The 15,207-nt window shown below is 42.5% G+C and overlaps 1 protein-coding gene across 1 annotated transcript; it reads right to left on the minus strand.

Annotated features, from left to right (window-relative positions):
- Positions 1-7,388: 7,388 nt before the first annotated feature.
- On the minus strand, positions 7,389-11,266 carry LOC306651407 (G-protein coupled receptor 83-like). Its single transcript, XM_079123974.1, has 4 exons — positions 10,445-11,266; positions 9,699-9,824; positions 8,462-8,595; positions 7,389-8,045 (listed from the first exon to the last, which is right to left on the minus strand). The coding sequence occupies exons 1-4, from the start codon at positions 10,913-10,915 to the stop codon at positions 7,394-7,396; spliced, it is 1,383 nt and encodes a 460-aa protein (XP_078980100.1). The 5' UTR covers positions 10,916-11,266; the 3' UTR covers positions 7,389-7,393.
- Between the last annotated feature and the right edge of the window lie 3,941 nt (positions 11,267-15,207).

Here is a 15,207-nt window from a genome sequence, read left to right on the forward strand (position 1 = left end):
TTAGCCTCAAAAACAGTGAGCTAAATAAACCTCTGTTCTTCATAAGTAGCTTTCCTCAGGCATTCCTTTATTGTGACAAAAAAACTAATAAAATGTCCAAGGAAATACAAGCCATAGGCTAGGAAACAGGAAAACTAGATAAGGTTCCTTAAGAAGGATCAGTGTTGGACTGTCATGGTTTCCATATCTGATATTATTTGGGAAAAAAAACAGAATTGGTAGTCCTGGGTATAGTATACTGGGGATCCACTTTATGCTTTGAGTATAAAGTTTGCTGCTCTGTGGCAAGTGGCTTATTTTAAAACAAACTTTCTCCTCCTCCTCTTCCTCCTCCTCCTCCTCCTCCTCCTCCTCCTCCTCCTCCTCCTCCTCCTTCTTCTTCTTCTTCTTCTTCTTCTTCTTTTCTTCTTCCCATTATCTTCCTCCCTTGCAGGGGAGGAAAATAAAACTAACATTTTCCTGTCCCAGGCTAAGCTATTGTGTCTTTCACTGGCTAAAAGAGTGTTGCTGCCAAAAAATAAAAAATAAAAATAAAATAATTTAAAAACACAAAGCCTTCAGACCTGGGAACTAGTGCAATAGCTCTCTCAAGGACAACTGATGGATACAAATTAATTATATCTACTAATAATACTTGGATCCTGGCCCTTGTATTCCTCTTTTTAAAGCCTCGTGTTACTTGTGTCAGAGAGTATCACAGTGTTTTGGACAGGAGTTCCCTGTGTTTCTCCTTTGTTAGCAAGGAATAAAACTTTTTCCTTTTTCTCAAAACCTTGTTCTCATTATGGTACTAGCAATTGAGATAAGGACAGAGCTTTCATTATCAATAGGTTGTGATGGAAGCTGGAAAATATAAGACAGAGACTGGGAATTTGTTAACCCATTTTTATGCTTTTTGGGTCCAACAAGGTTTTTTTCTCTCACTTATTCTCCTTTAATACATCTGGGAAAGAATGGAGATCTCCAAAAACCACCAAGTATTAAAGAGTCAGAGCATCCAAAGGTGTATCTGGAGCCCTTCCTAGGACCTGTGTATAGTTTCAGTAAGAACTAAAGCAAAAACACAAGAATGGTAAACTCAAGGTGTTTCAGTCAAGGCCACTTACTACCTACTCATTCCCTTCTAGTCATTTTCTCTCTGAGATTAAACATTGGGAATTCTGAATTTGGTATTACTGAGCGAGACATAGTCCCTGTTTTGGGTATTCTATCCTTCACCCACTGACTGTGGGACACTATACCTAATTCTCAGTTCTTCCCACTGAGGCTCCAGCACCCTTTACTGGTTATAAAACCAGAACATAGAGACTTCAGTCTTTTTTGTTTTCACAGACTTTCTCATTTGCTCCACCAGAAGCTTTTTCATGGCAGAGATCATAGGATTTACTTTTATATAATACAACCACCACCATCCACTCCCACTTCAATGCCCACAAGTTGAGCACATAAAAGTTTTCAATGTTGACTTAAGTTTATAACAGCCAATGTGGATCATAAATATACACCATGTAAACTATGCCCATCCTTGTCTTCCTCCAAACAGATAGGCTCATATGAGAACTCAGAAATAATTTGAACAAATATTTTATTTAGTATAAGCATGAGTATGTGTGTGTGAATACATATATATACTAATCTACCCCCACTTTCCATACCCCCACCCCCACCCCTCATCCCCTACCCCCACCCCCTCCCCAACCCAGAACCCACAATCAAACATTAAATTAGGGTACAGAGGGATAGGAACATTGGCAGGGAATATTTAAAGTAACAGTAACAAGTAAATAAGTAACACGCACATCCCTGCTGGGAACCCAAAATAATGTCCATTCTCCTGTTATAACACAGACTTCTCTCAATCCCCTTCATCAAGATGTCCCATTGTAATTCATTAATAATTTCACAGGGAGCCTTATTTCCTGTGTCATTTAAACACCACAGCTGCAGCTTGCATACAAGGAATTTGGCAGTCTCAGTCTTTTTCCCTGGGAGTCTTCAGGTGCACACAGTCCACACCACTGCTACGTTTGAACCAAGTAGCTAGTGTGTAATATACTTGTGCATATATGCCTAGATATTTTCCATAATTCCACTGAGCATGTGAGCAAAGAGTGAGCACTGGTAAAAAGCTGAAAAGCTGGAAAGCCACTAAGGTATCATCAAGTTCAGTTCCACTGTGTGGTGGGAGGAGCGAGGGACACTGCTCAGGCAGGTATTGAATTAGGAAACAAACTTTACTACCTTACAAAGTCTAAAGGGGCATTTATTTTCTTAATTTCTTGTAAGTTTTTTGTTATTTTTTATTTATTTTATTTATTTTTTTTTTGCATTTGATTTTTTTTAATTGGGGGAGGGCAGACTTTCCTATCTGAGTACCAAATTATAAGTACAAAGGTATTGACAAACAGCTTCTTGTCTAAAGTTACAAATAGGTATTCAGTTTCCCAACTCTTAATGAATTTTCACCACATTTAGATCAGTGTTCTGAGTGGGAACCCCTATAGATCAAAGGCATTGAGGGCCAGCTGATCTGTTTCTCTCTTTGGTGTCTTCTGAGATCTTCCCATAAAATATTCAAGCTAATGGAAACTATTTCCAGCAAGATCTCATCACAAATGTATAGTGGGATTCACTCTTGAATTTTAAATTCTAATGCTGCATTTCAACAAGTCCAGTTAACATAAGTATATTTAGATATATCTAAATATGGGCACTTCCTTCAGTGTCTCAGTGTATTATGTCAGGAAACTTACCACACCAATACCTACATTTTTTCCTCCTTTAGGCCTCCTGATAAGGCTATCCTGTTCTTTATTATCAAGCTTACCCAAGAATGAAAAAAGGTGACTCTCAAAGCTGAAGGTCAACATAAATTGATGAACTAGTACTTTGCAGTTTTGAGACAATATTTCCATTCACCAGTACATTTGAAAGTGAAATTAACAGTCCTACCCAATCCCCCAACATTTTAAAATTTTTCAATATGGTGTAAAACATCGATAGCAAACACTTACTGAAAAACACCAGATCTTGCTTTGGGAATTACAAAGTCATCATCATATGAGGGATACTTATATTACTACTACAAGGGAAAGGAGTTTGAAGTAGACACATACAAGTTTGTGAACAAGAGTTATCAGAATAAACAGCTTCATTCCCACTCCCCTACTGTCCACATGAGGTCCATCTTTCCCTCCTAATGTGGCACATAGGACAACACATTGTTGTCAGTGAGTCTTCGCTTCATAGTCTAGAATTGTTTACAGTCTTCAGCAATGACAGAGTGGAAAGTAGATGGTCCAAATGTGTAACTATGGTTCCAGGTGGAAACTTGCAGAAAGTAAGGTATGTACCTCTCGTGTAAAACTACTTATCAAATCAGTTCATGTAGAAACAAATGCATCCAACCTTAGAAAATTCCTCACAAGTTAGGCAAAGGGATTTTGGTTCTATATTCTTTTTTCTCCACATGTGCTAATGAAGGACAAGCTCCACAAATCTCACTTTTCATGAATTTCCTGTTGCTTACCAACTTGATGTATAATCTTTTTTTTTTTTTCTAAAAAGGGTATTTAACCTCTTCTCTAGCATGGATCAGGAGCATCCTTTTTCTTTTCTTAAAGGTGTCTTGTAAATGTGTGTGTGTGTCTTTTTGTGTCCTCATATATCTATATGTTCCTCTCTGTAGACTGTAATTATTTGTGTGTATTTGTTTCAAAATACAATCAATCCTCATGTGTGTATTATTTATATGCATACATGTGTTTGCTTGCTACACATGTGTGGGTTTTTGCATTTTTACATGTGTGTTGTGTATAGGTGTGTGTTGTATGCATATGTGTTTACATGTGCCTGTTGGACTGTGTGATAGCATAGAATTATAAAAAATAGGAAGGAAAAGAATTTTCAGTGAAGAAGGCCTTCAGATCAAAACACATAGGAAAGAATCTACAAGATCCATATAAAAGTGACCAAAACATAAGGTTGATTACCAGCACCCAGATAATCTGTATCAGTGGGTGAATTCTCCCACTCCAACTAATCCCATTATGGTTGAACACTGGACAAGCTGCATGTAGATTTTACTGTTAACAAGGCATTTCTCCAAATGTCCTAGGTTGGATGAAGATACAGTTTCTTGCTATTAGAGACAAGTTGGGATATGTGTTTGGATTTGTAAAAGGGGAGAATGTGCCAACTTCTCTTTTTTGCCATTGCTGTCACTCTCTTTGTTCAAAGACCCCTTATGAAAGGGATTTCTTTCTGATAAGAAGGTGACACTGCTAATCCACAATCAGTAGGGAATACACTTTAAGCTGTTTCTTCAGAAGTGAAAACAGGTTTTTCAGGGCTATTTACACAACAGTTTTGCTGGGTGTTCCAGGTGGCTGATAACCCAAGTTCAGGAAAAGGCTGGCTAGGGTGAGTGGTGCAGTCTGTGTAAACGGACACATGTGGGCTTTTGAAACCACATGACCATAATTCTTTAGCACCATGCTCGAACCCACAGAGCTAAATGGCCGCACATGGGTTAGAGCCTAGGACCTAGAGCTCATTAGCACCATGTTCCAACCAAATGAGCCCCCCAGCCAGAAACTACTTACAATAGTAGCACCCTCAGACTTGGCTGGGTGCTGAATTCAGATTCGTTGCTGCTGAAAAAAAAAAAACTAAACAAAACTCCATGTGAAACTCCAACTATTCAGATGCCCAATTCTTCAAATACATCACCAAAGCAGTTGGGCAGAAGAAGTTCTTTGAATGTGGAGTGTCCAGTCAAGTCAGCAGCAAACACCGAAGCTGGATTATCTGTCAAGCACGGAACATTCCAGATTGCCAGCCTTACTGAGGGTGAAAAGTCTGTTCTTTGTAGAGGATAAGGATGGGAGTAGGAAAGAGTTTTCCTGGGAATGAGAGAACATTAGGTGAGAATACAATAGCACAATAATCATTTAAATTACAATGATAGCCCTTTTATCCAAATTTCTCCTAAGTCTAAGCAGGAGAAGGAGGATATCAGAGCAAAGTATGATTCCTCCAAGAAGCACTGCGTACCCAGGGGCTATTCAAAACTCTTCCCTTGCCTTGTGAGGAGGCAAAACCCTAAACAGACATTCCACTGTCCTGGGATGTATACATACTACCAAAAGGAAAAAAAAAGAAAAAAACAATGGGAAGGTATTCTCTCTGTCCTTAGGAGAATGGGAAGGATCTACATAAGGAGGAGGGGAAAGACACCAGCAGAGCTCACCATTCACAAAGACTACTAATCTCAAAAACAGCTGAAGCCAAAAGGATACTATAAATGGATGTGCATTTTTAAATGTTAACTACAGCAGATGTGGTCATCTGTTCAGTCTTGGATTCGTTCAAATATCTAGTCTTGTACTTGAGTGATAAAATTCAATAATTCAATGTTTTTGTTTGAGTTGGGATGACTGTAGGAAGGTAGAGGAAATAAGGTATTAATACATGACAATGAAATGAAAAGAAACAGAGATTAAAGTAGAACTAGATCTTTTTTTCTCTCATTTTTTCCTTGGTCTAAAAATGGATGCAACACTGTAGCTAGTGTGGAAATTTACCAGAGATATTTGGGGTCATGACTCAGGAAAAACCCACCACGTCCTGATACCAAGTGGGATCACACAAGCCAAAAACTAAACTCCATTTAACCTGTGTCGTTCTTCTAGAGACTGGCTCACCCCTTCCCAGGGGAGATCTCAATGGACACTGAGAATATGTCATTATTAAGAAGAAAATAATTAAGATGAGAAGAAAGATAATGAAGAAGAAAGAAAAGCAAGCAGAGGCATGCATTCACTTTAACCAGATAATGATAACCCACTCTCAAAATTTCTAAAACCAACACGGTAGGAGAGTGTTTACAACATTTACAGCATAGGCAGAAGTAAAGAATAAAAGACAGTGCTGGAGAAATGAAGAAAGAAGGAAGAATTGGAGGAGTGCTAAAAAAGGAAGAACCTTAAGAAGGATGAGGGAGAGGGACAAGGCAGAGGAGGATAAAGTTGAGGAGAGATAAGGGAAAAAGAAATTGGGAAAAAAAGTGAAGAGGATGGAGGGAAAAGGAAAAGAGGAGAATGGAGGAGAGTGGGAAATAGAAGATAGCAAGAGAGGTGAGAAGGAATTTGTAGAAAGAGGAAGGGTAAGAGGAGAAGAGGTAGAGGAGAGAGAAACGAATAGAGGGAGGAGGAAAAAGGTAAGGGATGGGGAGGATGGAAAGATAGGGGAAGGTCAAGGAGGAGATGAAAAGGGTATTGCAAAGGGTAATGGAAAAGTGCACAAAGAAGAAGGAGAAAGACAAAGAGCACAAGAAATTCATTCCCATCCTGAGATCATCCTGACACAAAGAAACATCAGTACACTTCAAAGTGCATTAGTAAAACTGTCTTCAGAATAAAGGCAGTAGCACAAGAAGGATGCAATATTACTTCCTCCTCATCTCTCCTACTGAGATGAAATTCTCATTGGCTAAATATAGAGGAACAATTGAAATACCAGGGAGCAACATCATACATTTTCTTTTTCCTGAAAAAGAAAGGGAAACAATTCAGCACAAATTTACATGAAACAAGGTATGATGCTAAATGTAGAGTCAGAAATAGGGAGGAAATTTTTTGGATTTTGCAGTACTAATGAACACTTCAATTTTTATTACATTCAGAGGAAAACTATCACCAAATTATTTTATAGCAACTTGGTGAAATAACCCAGGTAACATGGAGTGAGCCATTTAACTGCGTTGCCTTTTCCTCTACATCTTTAAGATTTCTCCTTCTCGCTCTACCACAAGAAATAGGACTAACAATTTGCACTTTCAAGGTGCTTTGAGTTCCCAGAGCATCCAATAAAATTTCCAAAACTATACCTTTCTCTCCTGGAATTTCCCTGGGAATATGATAGGAATATGGTCTCTGTCCATCTAAATAAAATACAAATAAAAATCTGTAGGGGCTTTTAAAGCCCTTGGAACAATGTCTATAATATGGACGATATCATGCCCAATTAGTACACAAGAATGAACAGAGAGGACTGGTGACCACAGACAGAGATGGGCTTCAGATGGCTCCAAGTCAAAGTGGAATTTTCTTTGAGTGGCAGGGAAACAACTCTGATGAGTCTGGAGATCAAATATCCTCAGTGTACTCACTGTTGAGAAAAAATAATAAGAAGAAAGAGGAAAAGGAAAAAAAGGCAAAAGAAATTAAAGAGTGAGTGTGACATATGGTGATTCACATATGGACCCCACCCCTCAAGTACCAACCCCTTTCCTCCCTACCACACCCATAAGAAATGAATGAGTCCTAGTTGTTTTGGTCCCATCCTATCTCAGGTATTTTGAGGATGGATAACCTATCGCGGTCTGGGCAGCTTAAACTCTAGGCACTGATGGATAGAGAAAGGAGACTTCCACTGCTGGGGAGGGAGGAGGACTGGGTAGCTCATCAAAATCTTTGAATCGTGGGAATTTGGGCACTCCAGGATTGGGATCCACCCAGGCAGGACGGTGGGTGGGTGAGACAGAGCTCAACCTGCGGTGCTCCCCTCTTAGGCGACTGATTCCATCCAGCAGCATCTTCTGGATTTCCATGATGACCTTCTGAACTTCAATCCTGAAGCTATCGCTGAGCCAGCAGTAGATGTAGGGGTTGTAGCAGGAGCTGCTAATTGCCAGCCAGTGGAGGAAAAAGTATAGACCATTGTGGCTTGAGATGGATTCACTAGATAGCAGCACCAGGTAAAGGTTGAGGGGTAGCCAGCTGATTGTGTAGACAAGCACCACCGTCATCAGCATCTTCAGTGTCTGTTTCTTCTTCCCACGCTGGCAGATGTAGGTATGGATATTAATGTCATCGACAGCATTATGGATCCACAACTTCTTGGCCACATGACCATAGACAACCACCAGCACCATCAATGGCAAAATGAAGAAGAGCAAAAAGGTGCTCAGGTCAAGGTATTTCCATGTGGATTTTGAAGTATATGGGAAACTGGGGAGGCAGGCAGTTTCCTCAGTAATGTTTCTAGATTATAAGATAGAGAAAGAAAAAAGCAACAACTTTATTTGCCTTTTTCTTAAAGTCCACAGTCAGCTGTTACATTTTCAGTTAGTCATTGAGGGAGAAACATATTTAACTGTTTGTGTCTGCATAAATCCTAAAGTCTAGTGATATGAAGCAGGGAGCTCTGAGGTTCCCCTGATCCAGATATTTCATATGACATACAGGAAAATTATACCCCCCCAAATAGGAAAGGATATGTCTAATAACCCAATTCCATGAGAGCACCTGGGCACTCTTATGATAAATTACAGCTTAGGGAAATTTATTTTCACCATCATGTTTTGAAATGTGCTATTTAAACACCTACTCCATGAGTTAATGTATGTGGATATTGAGGTCATAGGTTGCTGAAATCCCAACAACAGCCATCAACCTACCCAATTTCCACCTGGTAAAGTTTCTGGTAAATAGCATGTGGCAAAGCAGCACAAGTGCTCACAATCCAGATGATAATGATGCAAACATTGCCTTGCATTGGAGTAATCCGGGACTTGAGGGGATATAGCATCACCTGGAAGAAAAGGACCCCAAACCAATTCAACAATTCAAATTAGGGTTACATCAACTGAAATTCTGGTGCAAAGTTGCAAAGATTTGGTACGTAGATAGGAAATGTGTTTGGGGTACTATTTTAGTTGAAAACTGTGTGACCTTTTTTTGATGAAAGAGCAACATTAGCTAATGTTGAGAGAAACATTTCAATGAGGAGTCAGGAATCCTAGATGACTAACTTCAAATTCCCTGTCTCTTGAATTGGGAGTTCCATGGAGAAGAGGGATGGATGTCCAAAAGTGATTTATTTTTCTTTTATCTTATTTGGATGGGTAAATACTCCTCATATTTCTTCATCCCTCCTCTCACCTAGCTCTTCATGCCCTTTCCCTTCTACTTCCATACCTTCCCATCTTGATCCCTCTGTGGCCACTCATTCCCTCTTCTCTCCCTCCCTCCATGTCTATTTCCCTCTATCTCCTACCACCTAGATCCTTCTAAGGCCCCTCCCATTTGGCTCTAGCCACAATCCCTTCAGTCACCTCTTTGTCCCTCCCACATTTTCTCTCACTCATTTTCTCCCTCCCTCCCTCCCAACTGATTAACTATATAACCCCTCCCAGATTCTCATCCCCCCTACTTCCTTTTATGTTACTTCAGAACCTCCTTCCAGCTTTTTCCTTTCCAAGTATCTTTATGCCCTCCTACTTCAATTCCTCAGCCCTCCCATACAGACTTCACCCCACCTCTCAAACTCAGCCCACCACCAGCCCTGAAGCCACACCTATCTCTGACTCATCCATTCCCTCTTTTTTCCCTTAGCTGGTCCTGCAATGCAGCAAAAAAGAAATGTTTTCCAAAGGAAACATTTTTTATTATTTGTTTATTGATCACATCTCTTTTCCCATAGCACCATATCAAAATGGTAGCATTTTTCTTATGTAATATTTAATTTCATGAAAGTCTGTATTTCCTCACTTTGTAATTCCCCTAAACTATACATATTCATTCACATATATTGTATCAAGAAACTCAAAGAACTTTCAGGATTATTTGTGATTTTACCTGTCTCTATCTACCTAATAAGAGAATCTATCCTTTTACAAGATCTGAGAAACATACCCGATGTCGGTCCAGGGAAATAGCAGCCATGCTCATCACAGTTACATAGGCACAAGAATACTGGGCAAAGCGACTGAGGTGGCATGTCATCTTCCCAAACACCAAGGAATTACACAGATAGCGCACCTGTGGGAAAGAATGCTTCATAAGGCACGGGGATGAAGCCCTGGATTCACCCCTCTTAAAAGCCCAAAAACACAAGTAAAAGAATCTTTGCTTCACCAAACTGCTGACATTATTGTCTAAAGAAACAAAGAAATATTTCCACACTGCAGTTCTGCTCTTCCCATCTTCTCAATACATATAGTCCAGTTTGGAGTCATAGACACCAAATCACAAAAGCTTTTAACCACTTTCAAGTCCAAGCACTGCATTTGAAAGGTGGAGAAACTGAGTGGGCCTTTGTGACAAAACTCAGATTTACATGTCAGACAAAACCTCACTTGCAACAGGTCCCCACTGCCACCCTGGGCAACCTAAGTCTCTCTCAGCCTCTGTCAAGGCAGCAGATCAACACAACAATGCAACTACAACCCTGCCTGTCTCATTTTGACCCCATCCCACCCCCATTTCCAAACCCTTCGCAATGTCTCTCAACCATTTCAATCTCTATGCAAACTTTCCCCAAATCAACCCAACCCATTCCAGTGCTTCCTCCCACCAAACAGCTCTCTCTGCTCCAAGTGCAAAGTTATACCTTAACATTCACCCTATTCCCCAGGCCGCCTTCCTCAGACCCAGCTTACCATGGTGAAGGGGGAGCTGAGAAGAGCCAGCATCATGTTGGTCACGGAAATGTTGACGACGAAGAGGCCCGTGGCAGTGTGCACCCTCTTGTACTTCATAATCACATGGTTTAAGACCCAGTTGCCTATGATGGCAGCAAAGACCACTATGGTGTACCCTACCACTAGCCAGAACTGCACCTGCTCATCCTGAGACACCACTTCTGAAGCTAGGGGACCCGACGTGTCGGCCAGGTCACCGGTGTTTGGCATGTGGTCTGGCATCATGGAGAGCACGCTGTTGCGGCCGGCTCGGCCGACTGCAGAGGCGGCATTAGAAATGGCCTGCAGCACCTGAGAAGTGGTGGAGGTGATCAGGTCATCAAAGCCGCTGGGCACACTCAGAGCTTCAGGGGTCAGCTCATCCCCATAGCTCATGGTGCCGGGGTTCGGGAAAACCCCTTGGGGCAATTCTGTGGTTGGGGCGTCCATCCTGACGCCTTTGGAGGACCGTGAGGTCCTTAAGCTACGGAGTCAGGGAGTGCCCAAGGAAGGGAAAGGAGAAAGTGAGGCCCTCGACGGAGAGCCCGGCGAGCTCTGCTCAGTGCGCTGAAGCTCTAAGCTAAGAAGGTGTTCTCCAAGGTGTCTGAAATGGGGAGGGGAAAGAAGCGCCAGGAACCAGCAAGAAGGACAGGAGCGGCTCGGAGTAGTCAAGTGCGCAGAGCTGAGCTGGGCAGCTGAGCGCTGAGTCGAAGAACGCGGGTAGCTCCAAATGCTCTGCCGCCTGGAAAGCGCAGGCAGCGCCTGTTCTGAACTGGGGAAGGCGTCAGGCGTCGCCCCAGCGCCCTCCTCCTCTCCGTAGTCCTGGGTCTTTCTGACTCAATCTCTCCTGTTTGCAATCAGTCCGCAAGTCCGTCTGTCTGAGACCGGTCCGCGCTGTGGGCAGGGCGGAGCCAGGCTCCGCCACTAGCGCTCCTAGCCGGTGCCGGCCGCGCCTTCTGCAGCCGCCCTTTATAGAAAGTCAACGGGCCCGCGCGGGAGCCAATGGGGAGCCGCGACTGAACCCCCGCCCTGTCCACCCGCTGGGGCTCCAGAGAGGATGGCAAAGTCTTCGTCGCTCCTGTCTCTTGCCCCCTCCTTTCGCCGCTCCTCCTTTGCTCTTCCTCTCCTGCTGCAGTTGGGAACCCGGACTTATGGGTTCTTCTTTCTGCATACACCCCCCCCCCACACACACACACACACAGGCATACATAATCTGCCTTCCCCTTACTCTTCGTTTCTTTTCTGCACCAGCGCCCAAAGCACCGGCTAGGAGCTGTGGCGCAGGGGATTGAGAGGGGGCTGCGGAGACTGCCGTTGCGACTGGACTGACCAACCCATGGTCTGACATACAAGCTCCGCTGGGTACCAGCAACCCAGGCAGTTATGCGGGAGAGTAGTCGCCAGGAAAGGCCTGCACAAATTTGGGAATTTTACAGGCAGAATGAGGCAGGGGGGAGTTGGAGAACCAGGAGGGAATGCTCTAGAGTCTATGAGAGTCCCAGTGAGGGTCGCCAGGAATGGGGTGAGCCAGCACAATGCTCTCCTTTCTCCAGCTTCAAAACTGCGTGCAGTGACCCTGGAGTTCTGAGTCTGGCCTCGAGAGACACTGCGGTCTCCTCCGACACCCAGGAAGTACCACTATGGGAACTGGACTGTGGCAGGTTAGTCGGAGGCTTGAGGGAGCGTCCCTGAGGAAGGTTTAGAATTTGGCAAGCTTCTGTAAGTCAGTGCTGCCAGAGTCAGAAGCAGCAGAAATAGGGAGATGGAACTCAGTCGTGGGGTTGCAGTGGAAAAGAGGTTTAGGGCTGGTGGTCCAAGGCTGCCATTTCACTTATGAATTTTAAGTTACCTCTTCAAGGAGTCTGGGGGCATTTAAGCCACAACAAAAGCAACTGAACTGCCTCCCTAGAGTTCAGAAGGTGGGGATGGTGGTGAAGAAAACAGTGACCTAAGCCCTTCAGAGTTAATGTCATTTCCTTATCACCTACCCTTCTCCCAGTAACTTAAAGGTAGGAAACCAAGGCTTGGGTGGGAGAGTTTAAGGAATGTCACAGAAAGAATTAGCTGAAGCACCAAGAGTAGAAATGAGAATTGAAGAGCCTAGCAGTTCAGAATATTCTGCTATGCAGCAAGCTGTCACTCTAAGAAATCCTGGTGTTTGTTTCAACCAGTCTCATGACTTCCTAGCCACCCACTACTGCCCAGGGATAGTGGAGGAGATCAGCAGCTACATCTCTCTTCTAGGGAAGCCAGAAAGGTAGCCCTCTGATGTCAATAATGTCAAAACTACTTATTAAGGCATAAGAAGAAATTCATTTATCATCATCATTACCAAAATCATCATCATTGTTATTAGCCAGGCATCAGAGATTACTAAGCAGTCATGATGGAGGCAAGCAAACTTACATCACATGTGTGTTCAGGCATGCATATCTGTTTTCACCCTAGCCACATATTGCTGTTTATGGATTAAAAAAGTAAGGAAAGTTGAGGCAGAGATTTGAGGGTGATGCAATCTTTCTGGGGTGCCCCCGTTTGTGGGGAGATGGTGTCTGGCAGGATAACACTGAATAGCTTATAACAAAATCTACGTAAACCCTTGTTTTTATGATTGGGAGATAACCGTTCCAAATGTAGACCTAGGCTTATACAAATTATGTGATTACCAGATAATTTCTTTTTTAAAAAAGAAGGAAGAAAAGGGGGGGAAACAGGATAAAACAAACTGTTTTACTTGGTGACCCATAAAGTTGAACACATAAATAAACACTTTCAAAGAAATTAATAAATGTTGACTCTAACATACAGATCTATCCAAGAGCAGATACTGAGTCAGAAGCTGGGAATCACTGATCTCCAATTTGATTCCTCTGCAGAAGTTTTCATATGAAGTGTACCAATATATATCAACTGGGTAAGCAGTGGGTATTTTCTCTGTTTCTGGCTCTGAGATGGCTTCCAGAGCTCCCAAAAGGGCTTAAGATGTGGTAGGAGAGTAAAAGATATGTTGACATGTAATCAAAAAACAGTCTTTCCTAAAATATAACTGAAGCACAGAGGAGCAGTGGTGGGGGGCTGCTTCGTAGCATAAACAGACTGAAGAGGCAGGACCAAGGTTACTAAGACATGGTCTTGTGCTTCACCTGACTGTTAGGCTATTAAGTATAGTCCTTATCCTCATTGTTCTCTCTGAGCCAGAGTTCTTGCATATTTCAAAAGGGGGTTGTGAACACTTTGTTCCCATAGGACAAGTGAAGATGCCATACAACATTCCAAGAGTGGATTCAGCAAAGAGGGAAATGATGCTCAGTGTATCTCACTAGTATTCTCAAACATTTGACACCATTGCTCTCTTGCTTTCTGCATCCCAGGTCCTCATGTACATTTGAACTCATCTTGACTTACATTTCATCAAAACCCATAAGTTATCTGGGGTTTCCTAAGGCAAGACTCAGAGGGCCAGTAAGACCATGCATATACCCAGTCCATCCAAGGGAGAAGTAGCTTGGAATCAGAAAAAAGAGAATTCAGTATAGTTTCTCTTCATCAGCTTACAATTGCACTACAGAGAAGAACCCACAACCAAGAAACAGTTAATTCCAGGCAGGTAATGATATGCAGGCAGGAACTATAGAAACAAATAGTGCAGACTGAGGGCAGAGGAGGCTTTGCAGAACAGCTAGTATTTGAGCTAGAATTTGAACAACCAGAGGACAGAAATGGGCATATAGGAGGGAGAGCAAGAGGTTGAAACTTCAGCTCCCAGAAAGCAGGAGCAAAGACACAAAGAAGGGAGATGCTCTTGGTTTGTTCCAGGGACAGGAAAAGAAGAGGTTGTTTTGAATGGAGAGTTTAGTATCTACTGTTTCTATGCATATCTCTAACACTGCAGTCTTTTCTAAGTATTTCCATGGAGATGGTGTGGCTGAGAGTTGAGGAAAATAGTTATATAGCATGGCTGATGGAAGAAGGAAGGCTCCTTGGCACAGTAAGAGTCAGAATAAGCACATTCACTCATGTGTCTTTTCAAGTTATCTGTTCATCCTGCTGCTGAAACACCTCCCACCATCCCTCTCTTCCTCCCTCACTCTCTGTTCTTCCCTCACTGTTCTTCCTAATAGAATCAGACACTTGATGCTGGAAAACAAAAATTCAACAGTTCTCTGGAGATTTTAACTTTCTCTCTAGGGCTGGAGAATGAGTCACAGTATTGAGATGAAACAATTGTCCAGATTTCAGTACAGGGAGCTCACCTTGCACAATGGCCCCCAATGCCAATTTTAGATAGTTCTTGGTACTATAAAATTCTGTATCTAATGCAGCCCCAATTCATCTCTTGGAGATTCTAAAATCCATTGTAACCCTGAAAATCACAACAAAAGCCTCATCTCAGGCAAAACAGTTCCAATTTCTTACTTGTGTGCCTCTGGAGGTGCTCAGTCTCTGTCACTACAGATCATTCACTATGTGCACAGTTGCATTTCACATGGAGTATCCTCTCTTCTAAAATCACCACCACTTCCCTCCTCTATGTTCTAAGGCACAAATGTAAAACTAAGCAAAATCATGCACACAACACACATAAAATCCTTACATCTTTCATTAGACCTTCTATTGACAGCACATATCTTGTTCTTTAACCCACAGTTCTCCCAAGTGGAACCCTGTATACCCCAGTTTCTCCTGCTCAAATTTTAACAAGGACAGGAAAATGTCACACCTGTTTCAGTCTGCCTCAACAT

Source organism: Sciurus vulgaris (assembly GCF_902686455.1).
Source record: "Sciurus vulgaris genome assembly, chromosome: X".
NCBI classification, from domain to species: domain Eukaryota; kingdom Metazoa; phylum Chordata; class Mammalia; order Rodentia; family Sciuridae; genus Sciurus; species Sciurus vulgaris.

Coding starts and splice junctions, on each gene's coding strand:
- LOC306651407 (XM_079123974.1), bottom strand. CDS start 10,915: ATGGACGCCCCAACCACAGAATTGCCCCAAGGGGTTTTCCCGAACCCC. Junction 9,825..10,444: donor TCAGCTCCCCCTTCACCATG/GTAAGCTGGGTC, acceptor TCTTTCCCACAG/GTGCGCTATCTGTGTAATTC. Junction 8,596..9,698: donor TTTCCCTGGACCGACATCGG/GTATGTTTCTCA, acceptor CTTTTCTTCCAG/GTGATGCTATATCCCCTCAA.